Source organism: Mus musculus, chromosome 4, assembly GCF_000001635.26.
Source record: "Mus musculus strain C57BL/6J chromosome 4, GRCm38.p6 C57BL/6J".
NCBI lineage: Eukaryota > Metazoa > Chordata > Mammalia > Rodentia > Muridae > Mus > Mus musculus.
In genome coordinates, this window is record NC_000070.6 from 128,269,102 (window position 1) to 128,283,101 (window position 14,000).

The 14,000-nt window shown below is 49.9% G+C and overlaps 1 protein-coding gene across 6 annotated transcripts in view; it reads left to right on the forward strand.

The window, feature by feature from the left end:
- Csmd2 (CUB and Sushi multiple domains 2) overlaps window positions 1-14,000 on the forward strand; it is a 581,156-nt gene that overhangs the window by 282,597 nt on the left and 284,559 nt on the right. For all 6 annotated transcript variants that reach the window (XR_001784158.2, XR_001784159.2, XR_001784160.2 and 3 more), the window contains exon 6: window positions 8,050-8,162. Coding sequence is in view for 2 of the 6 variants with exons in the window: in XM_011240560.3 (XP_011238862.1) it covers window positions 8,050-8,162 (113 nt within the window). In the remaining 4 variants the exon portion in view is untranslated. The remainder of the gene's footprint in view (window positions 1-8,049; window positions 8,163-14,000) is intronic.

Genomic DNA, 14,000 nt, shown 5'->3' on the forward strand with positions numbered 1-14,000 from the left:
CCGTTAAAACCTTAGTGTGCTGCCGCACAAGAGGTAAGGCCCAGACGTCAACAGCAAAGCTCTTCCCCAGCCACAGACTCATCCCAGGGCCTTTTCCTCCAAGCTCCAGGTTCAGACACATCCTCCTGGGAGCCACGAATCTGAAGGAAAAACATTTGCCTGATGCGGCTGGGGGGCTCCCTGGAGCTAACAATCAGCCGAACTGCAAAGTTCTGCTCATTTGTGGAGTTTATGAGGCCGCTTGTGGGAAAACAGAAACATTTGCCCATAGTAACAAAGACTCTGCCGCTGGTGTCCTGGGGTCGCCAGCATCTGGCAAGTCCCCTGGGAAGGTATTCCAGCAGCTGTTGAGTGAATGGGAGGAACAGCCAAGCCCAGAGCAATGTGGTGACCCATGTCTTCCTGGTCCAAGTGGGTGGTGCTCTTAAGACCAGGATGCACGCAGCATGGGACTTGGCACCCTCCATACTGTCCAGCAGGTCACCTGCCCCCCATGGTACAACGTGACCTGTGCGTCCACCAGCAGGGTCCTCACCCTGCATAGAAGTACATCATGGTCCCTGCTGCTTCTGTGCAGAATGCAGTGAGTCTGCCCCTTGTGGTAAATACTTTGTCATGTACTGAGGAATGGTGGACAAGCAAGAAAGAGATAGTGGCTTCCTTCAGTCTGGGGAAACAGGCCCAGGAGAAAATGAAGCAACCGAGGCCAAGGGTTCAGGAATGGGTTTCCTGTTGCTGATGCTCTCTGCCCCCACCCCCACCCCCACCCCTGCCGCCTCCCAAAGGAGAAGAAGTAGCTGGGGCCTGGGACAAGGATATGTAGCAGAAGCTGGTCAGGGAGAACTGCGAGGAGATGAATTTTTCATTACGGTAAACATTCCAAGCAAGGGACGGACGACTGTCTTAGGGTTTCTATTTCTGTGATAAAAACCACAGCTAAAACAAGTTGGAGAAAGGAGTTTATTTCATCTTACAGCTTGAAGCCTACCGTCCAGGGAAGATGGGGAAAGAGTTCAAAGTAGGGACCTAGCGACAGGAGCTGATGCTGAGGCCGTTGGGGAAGGAGTGCTGCTTACTGACTTGTTCCTCACGGCTTGCTCAGCCTGCTTTCTTACAGCGCTTAGAATCAATGGGTGGTACCTCACACATCAGCCATTAATCAAGAAAATGCATCACAGGCATGCCTACGGGCCAATCTTGCAGACGTTTCCGCTTCCAGAACGACTCTAGCTTGGGTATAAAAGTAACTAGCCCGGGAGTTCATGCAAGGTGGGCATCAGGCCAAAAGACCCCAAGGGACTTCTGGAATGGAATCTAAGATCAGTTCCTCATGCTCCCACTTCTGACTGCAGAGGGAATATAATTAGGAAAGCCCTGGTACCCACGGCAGTAAGTCATCGCTTTAGTTCCTCATCTGTTGGTCCCCATATACATTAGAGTGCAAGCATCCTCGGGCTGCAGGGTTCAGTTGGTAAAGGGCTTGCTGCTCCAACTTAGGACCCTGAGTTCAAGCCTCAGAACCTGCGTGAAAAAGACAGGCACGGTGACAGCTACATGTAACCTAAGAGCTGGAGAGGCAGAGACTGGAGGACTCCTGGGACTCACTGGCTAGTTCCAGGCTAGTTCCAGACCAATGAGAGAAACTTTTTCAAAATGCAAGGTGGATACCTCCCAAGGAATGACACCTGAGGTTAACCTACACACACACACACACACACACACAAACACACACACACACACTCACATGCACACACAAACACACATGAGCATGTACACTTAAACACACCCAAAAACACACAGACACACACACTCACATGCACACAAACACACACAAATAAACATAGATACACACACTCACATGCACACATATACACATATGCACACACACACACACATCCATGTGAACACCATCCATCCTCCCCACATACATACGTTCTGGTGCTCCCACAGTGGTAACCGAGCTTCTTGCCTGCTGCCTGTGGCCGCCTGCCAGCCGTCTCCCACCCTGCCCTCCCGCCCCTGTGCTCTGACTTCCTCCAGCTGGGCCTCGTACTTTCTGAGAATCGGCTGGGTCTGTTGCCAGCTCTCCCAGCGCGAGTCATATTTGTTATTGTAATTATGTGATTTAAATTAAACATCACATAAACGAATGAGATACGAGTGCGGAAGGAAATACAGCCGCCACGATGGGAACCCGATCGAATACTCGTGAACGACTCTGCGAACAGGAGGGGCTCTAAGAAGAATTCGAAGGGCGCAATCACCCCAAAGTTCTCTCCCTCGGATCAGGAATGCCATCTTGGTACCTGGTACCAGTTAGTAAATATTTGTTGCCTGGGTGCCTGCTGTGACTTAAATGAGATACAACCAAAGTCTTGGGCACAAAGTCTGTGGTCAGGGAAAAGGCTTACTTCTATGCAAAACTAACTGGCAATTCCATATACGTTTAAGTTAGTCACGTGGTAATGAAATTGTCTAAGGCACAAATTCGTCCTTTTGTGATTCCCTCCTCAGCTTTAATTTAGAGACATCATCTGTGAGGCTGGTGTGCTGGGAGTAAGCAAAGGACCAGACAGTAAACAACAGAGCAAAGCTTTCTTACTATGTAACCAAAGACGACCTTGAACTCCCTTGCCCCACCCCGACCTCCCAATAGATATGTACCCTGTAATCATTTTATGGACATTGAACCCATGGATTCTCATATGGTAGGCCTCTACCCATCCCTAATGCAAGGTGTTCCCTGTGGCATGACAGAGTGCTGTAGACACAGCAGCAGTGGACAGTGTGCAAATAAATGGATGGGCCTGGCTGTGACTCTCCAGAGGGTGAAACTGTATCCACAGAACTAGACTGAGCCTTGCTTGGCAGCCACATTCTGTTACTAATGTATCCCTCAGTGGGGCTGGAGATAGGCAAAGAAGCTCCCATCCTGCCCCATGTGGAGCTTGCCTTACTAGCTGCGGAGAGAGCATCAGGTCCAAAGATGATTACAAGACAGTAGATCTAGGATGGTGGCACGTGACCCTGCTACAGAGGGGACACACTGAGCAGGCAACAGTTGACCAGGCTTATAGGACAGGTGACATTATGCCAGGTCATCAGATGGGGCAGCAGGGAAGACATTCTGGGTAGAGGAACCTCAGAGGCAGGGACTCCGAGTAGGTGCTGCCAGGGAGGGAAGATGTAAGAGAACTTGGGCTGAGTTCTGGACCTGGTGGGTCTGTCCCTCCACTAAGACTTTTCTGGAAGGATTAACTTGCTTGTGCCACAGTGTTCCCTCCATCCCCTGACAGGTGGTAGGGAAGGAGGGGGTGGGGAGTTATACCTGTCCCCTTCCCCGGCCCTCTCCTAGGCCTGCCGTGGAGATGAGGGATGGCTCACACTAGAGTCTGAGGTGCAGAATGGCCTGGAGCCCAAACCTCACAGGGTTATTCTAGCTCAGAACCCATGTGGCTCATGTGAGGGGTCACGGGTGCTCTTGCCAGATACAGCAACTGTGAGGGGAGAGGCACTACACAGAGACAGGGACTGCCCAATCAGCTCGTGACACAGTGCCCCTGCCCCCTGCATGTCTGGTGACTGGATACATGCTTGTCTTCATAGGACTGGCAGTTCACAGGGAGGCTGGCATTTAAACCAGTCTCCTGTGTCTCCGCTGCCAGGCAGCAGTGCCCAGACACTCACTGTTGCCATTTGGACAGGGCTTCTCTCGGTGCCTGAACATCCAGACTGCAGGAGAGGCTTCCATGAAGAAATGCTTCGTACAGAGCACCTTCCTGCCGCTGGGAGCAAGGCCGAGCTCACCCTGCCACTCCCCCTCCTCCTCCAATCAACTTGGAGCATTAAAGGGAGTGATTTTTTTTATTCTCCCCAAGCTAGATTCCATTAATGAAGCCCCATTTAACAGAAGTCAATTTACCAAAAAGAAAAAGAAAAAAAAAAAAAACAAAACAACCTCACGTATACTTGCTTAGATAACGTTTTATGTAGTACTGCAGTAGCGATTTACTGGGCAAGCTTGGAATTCCCCAGGCCCCCCAGAGAGAAGGTAATGTGGACAGGAAGGTTTGAAGGGGGAGCCTCTCCCTTTGTGTTTCTCTCCTTTAATTATGATTCTAAGAAGGAAGAAAATTAAAGAGGATCCTGGAGGGTAAAGAGGAAGGAAGACACAGGGTGGAATTCGGCCTCGACTGTTCCACCACGGGCGTGTGCACTTGTGACAGTGCACTGCTGGCTGAGTGCCCAGGCTCTCAGACGGTCCTGGTTATAATCTCACCTCTGCCATGAAGTCCTGTGAGCTGATGATTGGGGTTCTTTACTGTAGGTACGTGTGTAGCCAGGCGGCCCACTGGGAAAGAGTAGAGAGCACGGATCGGAAGGCGGAGACACTCAGAGAACAGTGCTCTTTCCAACACACGAAGCTCTTCTGCTTGGCCAGCAGCAGAGTGCTGTGTGTGTGTGTGTGTGTGTGTGTTTGCACCCATGTGTGTGTAGGTTTGCGTGTGGTGTATTGGTGGGTAGGTGTATGTGCACCTATGTGTATGTGTGTAGGTGTATGCCCACCCACGTGTGTGTGCACCCCTATGTGTGTGTGTATGTGTATGTTTGTGTGCGTGTGTGTTGGTGTATGTGTACTCATGTGTGTGTGGTGTTTATGGCATGTGTGTAGGTGTGCGTACACCTCTGTGTGTGTGTGTGTGTACGTGTGTGTACGTGTGTGTGTGTGTGTGTGTGTGTGTGTGGTGTGAGTTGGTGTGTATACACCCATGTGTGTAGGTGTGTGTGTACCCATGTGCATGTATATGTGTAAGTATGTGTGTACCCAGGTGTGTGCAGTGTGTCTGGTGGGTATGTGATGTGTGTAGGTATGTGTGAGTAGGTGTGTGTCCACTCATGTGTGTGTGGTTTATGTGTAGGCATGTATATGTAGGTGTGTGTTCACCCATGTGTGTGGTGTGTGTGTGTGTGTGTGTGCCCATGTGTGTGTTTGGTGTGTGTGTATGTGTAGGTATATGTGTAGGAATATCTGTGTGTATAGGTGTGTGTGTATGGCATGTATTTAGGGGTATGTGTGTCGGCATGTATGTGTAGGCATGTGTGTGTGTGTAGGCATGTACACATGTTCAGGCTGAAAACCAGGCAAGAGACAAATCAGGAAGAGGAGGGCTCCACTGAGAATCCGGCATGTGCTTGACAGCTTGAGGATGTGAGTGAGCCAGGGAGAGGTCTGGAGGGAAGGTCAGCATGGCAGGTATCAAGAACTGGTCAAGTGCAAAGGTCTTGGGGCAGAAGCAGGCCTGGGCAAGTTTGCACAGCCAGGAGCCCATTTGGTTAGAGAATAAAGAAACAAGAGGTAGCAGGGGAAACAGGGGAGGGAAAACTTTGCTGAAGGCCATGGATGTCCACAGTGTGGACTTTACGCCGAGGACAGGATTTTGCTTTGTTTCCTTTTTAATGAATTCTGTTAAGAGGTCATTTATATAAAATCATACTCCTGGTTGTGAATGTACAGCTCATTAGATTGCTGGCAAAAAAATGGCCGTCCTTTGCGAGGAGGAATGGGATGAGGAACTGTGGGAGAGGGGACTGGGAGGGTGGATCTAACAGAACCTAGATCTGGACCATTCCCTCCTTCTCAGCCATGCACGATTCACTGACAGCTCTCAACCCAGCTTCGGCTACCACAGTTCCACTTCCCCTCACTGGACAGGCAGCTTTCCCAGAGTCCCGGCGAATGAGACTTCAGTGCACCTTCCATGTTCACGGCCACAGTCACAGACCTTGCTTATGATCCGCACTTGTTCATGCTTCCACTTCATGAGCGTGATCCACCTCAGGACCCACACGCATACTCCTGTGACACTCACAGTCCCCTCTGCTCCCTGTTAACCCTTCCTCTTCTGCCTCAGCCTAACTTCGGCCACTGAGTTTACCCACATCTTTGTACTTACTAGCGTGGAAAGGAATTGTGTGTGTGTGTGTGTGTGTTGGTTTTAATTTTGTAGTTTTTTGATGACAAAGTTCTCTTGCTGTTTAGCACATACTAGCCTCAAACTCTCAGCAATCCTCCTGACTCAACCTCCTGTGGGTTGATATTCCAGGAGAGAGTCACCGGGTGTGGTTCTGTTAAAAGCTTTGATTCAAAGCTGGTACCATCTCTCCATAGCCATCTGATGAGGAGCCTACCACAGAAGCCCAAATTCTGTGACAGTGCCAAAGACACCCTCAAATACTCAACATAATATGCTTGGAAAGACGGGTTTGGGTGGGGATCAGAGCTGAGCATGTGTATGTGCACACAGAGGAGAGAAGGGAGGGGGAGGAGACGGCACAAGGCTCGCTGCACGGGAGGAGATGGAACAGCTAGAAGGTGCCAGGTAACCATAGGATAGCTATGCATAGGAAACTGAGCATCAGCTCCCACCTCACCCCTGAGCTGGGAAGTTCCCTGCCCCAACTTCCAATTATAACCTGGACGGCTAGACCACCCCTTCCTTGCCTTTTCTAAGAAGCAGCCGCGGGTTCTGAATTATTCAGGTGAAGTTCCCCCACTTCTCCTTCCATATGTAAATAGCCTCCAAGTTCTGTCACTGAGCTCCAATTGAATTTGGCCTAGGGTGGGGGAGCCCGCGATACCAATTGAGGCTCCTTAGAAAACTGAAATGACTCACCCTGTAATAAACTATTTTAAATGGGATCTGGTGAGATACAGTAATTGGTTTCTATAATAGTTCCTGCCCAAGCACTGTGGGTTATATTCCTAGAGTTTTGTGTGCGTCAGCGTTTTCATTATAGTAAGAACTGAGATCAGAGGGTATCAAGCTCCTTGCTTAGATCTTTTGTTTCATGTGTATTTATGGGAAGCCACTCTGTTGGCTCTCTAGTGCCTGCCCCTCCGGATCCCCCTCTCTGGTCTTCTCCTTTCCCTCTGTCTGTAAGACTCACCTGTGGGCAAGCATCAATCTTTCATCAAGTCTCCAATAGGCTAGATCAACAGCAGGAGCATCTGGGAGTCAGGAGAGAGCAAAGGGGTGTGTGCTGTGGTTGTTCATTCCTTGGTCTTTCTGCCGGGTTTTTTTTTTCCCAAACCAGCTGAAGATCCGGGTAGAGGTTGCCATGTAACCCTATGGTTAGGGGTATTTCCGATTTCCTCTACTCCGGGATCTCTGCAGAGTGTCATCTTGTGAGTCCCTGCAACCCTGAGGAGCGGATATCACCATATCTACCCCATAGATCAGGTCACAGAATCTCAGAGGGTTTAGGCAACCTTCTTGGGGTCACACAGCACAGCTTGCAGGTCCCTCCAAGCCCCCACTGCTTCCCCACTCAGCCTCACTGCTTCCTACTGAGGCTTGAACTTTGGGAGAACTGGCAGCGGAACTGTCATTGGAATTGGGTCCTGTGGTGTTACAGGGTAGGGAAGGAGTTGCTGTGGGTGAGTCTGGAGGTGTCAGGCTCTGGGATAGCCTCAGTGCCCAGACAGTTTCTCACTTAACCCCACACACGGCCTTTGCATCTGTGCCTCTCACTTAGGAAAGCCTGGGTACAAGGTCACAGGTTGGAAGCCTTGATTTGAGCCTAAGCCAAGAGATTTATGTGACTTTCAAGTCCAGACCATTGGGAAGACTTTCCTGGGGCTGGGGTATTTCAGGGACTCCCTAGAGTCCTGGGAAGGGTGTGTGTGTGTGTGTGTGTGTGTGTGTGTGTGTGTGTGTGTGTGTAGTGCAGAAGGAAGGAAGATGGCAGGTCAAAGACCCAGAAAATAGGAAAATAGGAAAGGCAGTACAATGTCAATGGAATTGTCTACAGAGAACCCTCAACTTGGCTCCTAGCCTCCTTTGGTTACCCTCAAGCTCTGAGTATCTGCTGGGATTTGGGGAATCGGAGGTGGGAGGAGTAACTTGCTTGGAAACCCCTCCAGCTGCACAGACCCCGGCCTCCTAGAGCATCAGATAGATGGTGCTCTCCTCTTGCTTCAGAAGGTGCATAAACAGACTCCTTGACGTCCTGTTTCGCTCCTGACCTTTCTCTGCCCTGTCCTCCCAGGTTTACCGGAGCCAGCCTCCCAGCCCCTGTCATCAGCAGCAAGAACTGGCTGCGGCTCCACTTCACATCAGATGGTAACCACCGGCAGCGAGGCTTCAGCGCCCAGTACCAAGGTGAGCACAACCCGAACGGGGCTTCTTCTGAGAGAACAGCAGTGGCCGTGAGGGCCACAGTCCTTCACCCACATAAGACTTCAGACATCTCTATCTTAGGGCTGTTACATCTGTGCATCTTGAGGTCTCCGTGCCTGCATCTCTGCACATGCCTAGGCGGCCTTTAGGTACCAGAGGGGCAGTTCTCAGACACTAACGGCCTGGTGGCCGCTCTTCAGGACAGAGTCCTCCTCATGATTAGTGCTAAGAGTCAGGCCCAGAGTGAGGAACTTGGCAGGCACCTCTATTGCCCCCTTATCATCATGCTGTGAAGTAGATGTTAGCTGCACACCCATCTTACAGCAAGGGAAGCCAGTTTCCCAGCCAGCAGCCCCACTGCTCTTCTGAGCCAGAGTTCCATGCGTCCTCAGCATTGGTAGCTGATCTCCCACAGTCCAGAGGTTCCCCACACCTGCACTCGTCTCCATTCTATCTAGAGCACTTTATTGCAAGCATAGGCAAGCTGCCTTAGAGAGTGTCCCTACTTTCTTCCAACCTCCGATTTGGACAAGAACTCAGAGCAGCAGGTAGAAACCCCAGGAAAGTACATTTATGCTCCAATAAGGAAGGCACTTTGAGCCCTAGGAGTCACCTCTAAAAGAGGGGAGCACTCCTTGCACCCAAGGAGGGGCTAGACATCCATTGGGTGCAGGGGAGGGGACCAGATGTGCCTTAAAACCTTGCCTGTACTTTGAGACAGTATTCAAAGTTGATAAATACTCTGGGGTCTAGGGTAAAAAGCTGCAGTTGCAGGAACCATATTTTCATATCTGGACTTAATGAGTGGCCTCATTCCCTCTGTCTACACTAGAGGAGACCTTTGCAATGTGTAAAAAATAAGCCAGAAGCCCACTGGGTCTGGAGACATCACAAAGCTAAGCTTTTCTGGAGACACCATGGAGGCCTAGCCCCCTGAGCCAGAGAAACAGCCACCAGCTTCCTCCTGTCATGTTTCCCAAAATAGAAAAGTGGAGCTTAATGGCACACTTACTTCTGATTAAGCAAGTATTAGGTGATAGTTCAGGTTCCAATGTCACCATGATAGGTGACAGCTCAGTAACAGGCCCCACCACCAAAATCGAGTACTAGGTTGTCTGGTCATGAACTCTAGGTTATCTAATTACATCTCTACCGTGTGCATGCTCCATATATATAGCTGGGGGTGGGGGCAGTCTCTAGGTCTCTTGCTTACCGCATAACTACTGTGTGGCTGTTGAATACCTGCTGTGTGCTAGGCTCTGTGATAGGTAGCCTGCTCCCCAAAGCACAGTGACCTACCAGCTCCTATTCCTTTTAGCAGAAGCTCAGACAAGCGGGTGTCACCCGCCCAAGAGCACACATCTCCTAACTATGTGATAAAACTGGAGTTCACCTACAAACCTTTAGGAGTTTATCCATAAAGTTGCAGGCTTTGTCCTTAGCCATCTTCCTATGCCTGTCTGTTCAGTGACTTTGAAACTTTGGTTTGTGAATCGCACCCCACCATAAATGTGTGTGTATGTTTGTATGAATACATATGTCCATATGCATTATATATGTGTGCATTTTTTCCCAATTACAACCTACAGTGCACATGCATCTATAGTAGAAACTGTCACCCAGGGTGTTTGGCCTGGGTGTGAGACACCCTGATCATCTCTCTTCCATTTTGTAGTGCTAGCTGAAACCTCTAGCTTAATTTCACATGTCTGAAGCAGGAGAGGCCCATAGTCTGAGAGGTTCTGCTTCAGGAATGTCCTCCTTGAAGCTTCACCCTCTGGTTCTTGTCCACTAACCCTCCCACACAGGGCTTTTATGCTGCTGTGTCTCGGGGCTGCCAAGGTCATGAGCACTTGGTCCCAGGTGACCCCGTTCCATCCTACGCACGTTTGCACAAAGCAGGTGCGTTGGCAGTTCCATTTTTTACAAGCACACAGAGGGAGCGTGGTCCAGCACTGGTATACCATGGGCCCAGGTTTCTTTTATTGCATCCCAGCCCAGGGAGACTCAGTGTGGATATGGAATGCTTAGTGACTGTGTTAATGCATGAGACTACTTTTTTAGTGATGATAGTGGTGATGATGATGGTGAGGAGGAGGAAGAGGAAGAGGGTGATGGAGGTGGTGCTGTTGGTGATGATGAGGCTGGGAGATGACTCACAGGGTAAAATATTTGCTATGCAAGTGTGAGGATTGGAATTCAGATTCCCAGAGCTCACATAAATGTTAAGTGTGTGTATGGCAAGCCACCTGTATTCCCAGTCTTAAAGAGGTAGAAACGGCAGGTCTCCTGAGGAAGCAGCCTAGTTGTCCAAAGTGGCAAGCGCTGGGTTCAAGTGGCAAACCCTACCTCACTCAGTAAATAAACAATAGGGTGCAGCATGATTGTGGAAGGCATTTGTCATAAATGTCTGTCCTGCACACTCATGCACACATATGTGCCCACATATATGCAGACATGCACACACACACACACACACACACATACACACACACACACACACACACACACTCACAGCCACATACATAGAACAACAATTGCAATGATGGTAATAATTATAAGAACTCAGTCGTGTTCATGGCCAGGCCAGGTATTCAGCTAATGTGATGGTGTCCTAAGGTCTGAGTCCTAGCCAGGCTCAGCTCTGACAGACCACTAGAGCAGGGGTCATCTTACTGAAGTTTGTACTTTCCTCCATGTGTCAACACTCTGTGCTGGCACAGAAGGGGGAAATGCCTGAGGTTCCTCTCCATTCCTCACAGAACAGTTAAACTAGGGGCACAGATGTGAACCTGAACTTTCCCTACAGCATGGTGAGAGCTGCCCTTGGGAGAACTCTTTTTACTGGGGTGGGGTGGGGTGGGTGAGCCAAGGGCTTCAGAAAGGGGCAGAAAATAAAAGCCAGACAAAACCCAGAATAAGAAAGAGGTAGTGACATAGGCAGGCCCCCAACAGATAGCTGATACACACACAGTAGGACAGCAAACAGATGGCTGATACACATACAGTAGGACAGCAAAGAGATGACTGATACACACACACAGCACAGAGCACTCTGGGTAGAGAATGCCAGGACAGCAACATCCACACTGAAGGCACAGAAGCCATTTGCACATGCCTCGCAGGCAGCCCCAGTCCAGCTTGCGGCTGCTTTTGAAAGGGTCCTGAACTAAGGTTGGGTTCTGTGCTTTTCGACAGCCGAAGAAAAAGGAAAAATTAAGAGTAATATGAGGCTGAGCAGATGGCTCAGTGCGAAAGGGTACTTTCCATGCAAGCATAAGAACCTGAGTTAAAACCCCAGGACTGTGAAGTCCCAGGCAGGGCATGTAACCTCATCTTTCAATGGGGCAGAGACAGGAGGGTCTCTGGGGCTTAGCAAGTGCCAGCCTAGCTTCAGGTGCAGAGAGAGACCCTGGCTCAAGGTAATAAGGCAGAGAAAGCTAAAGCAGGACATTCAACAGATATCCTCTGGCCACTGCACAGGTACACACACACACACACACACACACCAACATAGGCACATAAATATGAACCACAGCCCTACATAATAATAAATAGAAAACATAATAGCAATAGTTCATGACACACGAAATCCAGATTTTGGCCTCCAAGAAGGAGCACATCTGGAGGACATCTGCATCCATCCTTTGACATCTGGGTCTCTGGTTGCTCTAGAGCTTGCGGAGCAGAAGAGACCATTCACAACTAAGGAGGGTAGCCTTCAAACTCAGCTATGGGCAGAAATCTCTTTATAGAAAGGGGTTGCCCACCCCAGGCAAGGTGCCAGCTAAGAGCACAGGGCAAGAGAGACAGTTATTTTGGGCTGTGGAGTTCAGATGGGGTAGGGTCTGAGAAGCCACTCCCTCCAGCTGAAACCCCACGTCCCAGAAGCCCCACAACCTCCCAAAGAGTTCTACCAGCCAGGAACCAAGTGTCCAAACACATGTCTCCCTTTTGGGGACACTTCACATTCAAATCGTGAAAACACTCAACTTCCTTCACACACATGATTACCAGGCACCCCATTACTGTTGTCTTCTGGAAACAGAGATTGCTATTCACCCCCAAAGGGACTATAGGAAGTGAAAGGAGACTCTGGCACATGCTAGGTTGTCAGTAAAGGGAGCCCTTAGCCATATACTCCCACCAATGTGTTAACTTCCTGCCTAGACATCTTGCCTGTGGGGAAACCTGTACCATGGGAGGGATGGGATTAGGACAGCTCCCTTCTCCTTGCCCACGTGTCCTTTACCTCCAGCTCCCACCTGGCGATCATTATCTGACTCCTGTTCCTCCTGTTGCCATATCCCAGCCTGGCTCCGCCACTCTGCTCATTGCCTGACTTTCCATGTGACCCCTGGTGGCCCAGAGATAGAAGATATCCCTTAGGAGCAAAGGTGGTCTCTTCTGCCTTCCAGGTGCCTTGCACTGGTCTCAGTCATCAACAGAATGGCTGTATCCACCTGAAAACACACAGCCTTAAAGCTCAGAGGCCTGAAGTTTGTGAGCAGCAGGCATATATTGTTTCTTGTTACTGTAATGAAACACATGACAGAAGCGACTTCAGGGAAAAAGGGATTATTCTGGCAAATAGTTGGAGGGTACAGTCCATCTTAGCAGGGAAATCATGGCTGCACAGCAGTAGTCAAGAAGGGGAGAGAGAGAGAGAGAGAGAGAGAAAGAGAGAGAGAGAGAGAGAGAGAGAGAGAGAGGGAGGGAGGGAGGGAGGGAGGGAGAGAGGGAGGGAGAGAGAGAGAGAGAGAGAGAGAGAGAGAGAGAGAGAGCAAATGCATATGCTTAGCTTTTTTCTCCTTATTCAGTCCTAAACTCCAGCCCAAGAAATGGTGCCCCTTAAATTTACGGTGACAGAGGCTCTGGTTCCCTGCCAGTAAGAAGTAGTCAGATAGAGAATGGAAGGAAGAGGTCCCAGAACAGGCTACCGAAACGAGGAACTGATGGAGGTGGAGAGCCACTTAAACCTCTTCCCTCTGGCCGGCTTTGGCAGCTGAATTCTCTGGAGTTGTCTGTGAAGCCTGCTACACGGCCCAACAATAATTGCACCCAGGACTGCTGTGCTGGTAGATGGTACAGTCAGTAGAGTACCCGCTATTTAAGCTTGAGGGCCCAACTTAGGCTCCCCCGCACCCGTGTAGAAGGCAGCTACAGTAGCACACATGCAAAACCCCAGCACTGGAGTGGGAAGAGGAAGGAGTAGAATGGGGAGATCACCAGAACTCATTGGCTGGCCAGTCTAGCCAATCAAATGAGCTGGAGATTCGGTGAGAGATCCTGTCCCAAAAAATAAGGCAGAGGAAAACACCAAACACCAGCATCTGGCTTCTATAACACACACACACACACACACACACACACACACACACACACACATGCATGTACACATACACACGCATGCATGTGCACACGTATACACACACCTATACACACAGATTAAGTAACTCCTTAGTCTCCTCTTCAGGAACGCTAGTAGCCGTACACTGTTTGCTCAGTGGCTAACCAATAGGTCACACCGCATCCAATAATGTGTTCCTTAGAACCTCAGCTGGGCCGCCATGAGACTTTCTGCCAGGTCTGAAACACCTCCAAGAATCATGCCCAGCCAGCTTTGAGAAGCTTTGCATATTTCCTCAGTCATCAGTGATCCTCCAGCAGTTGCCCTCCTAGCAACGGTTTGTGCCAGAACTTGGGTTACTTTCCCAAGATTTTTGTTCTTCCTTCACGAGAGCAATGACTCAGAGGACAGAGGACATTAGGGCACTCCGATGGCAGCTTTTCCCATCAGCAGATCCGGTAACCCTCAGT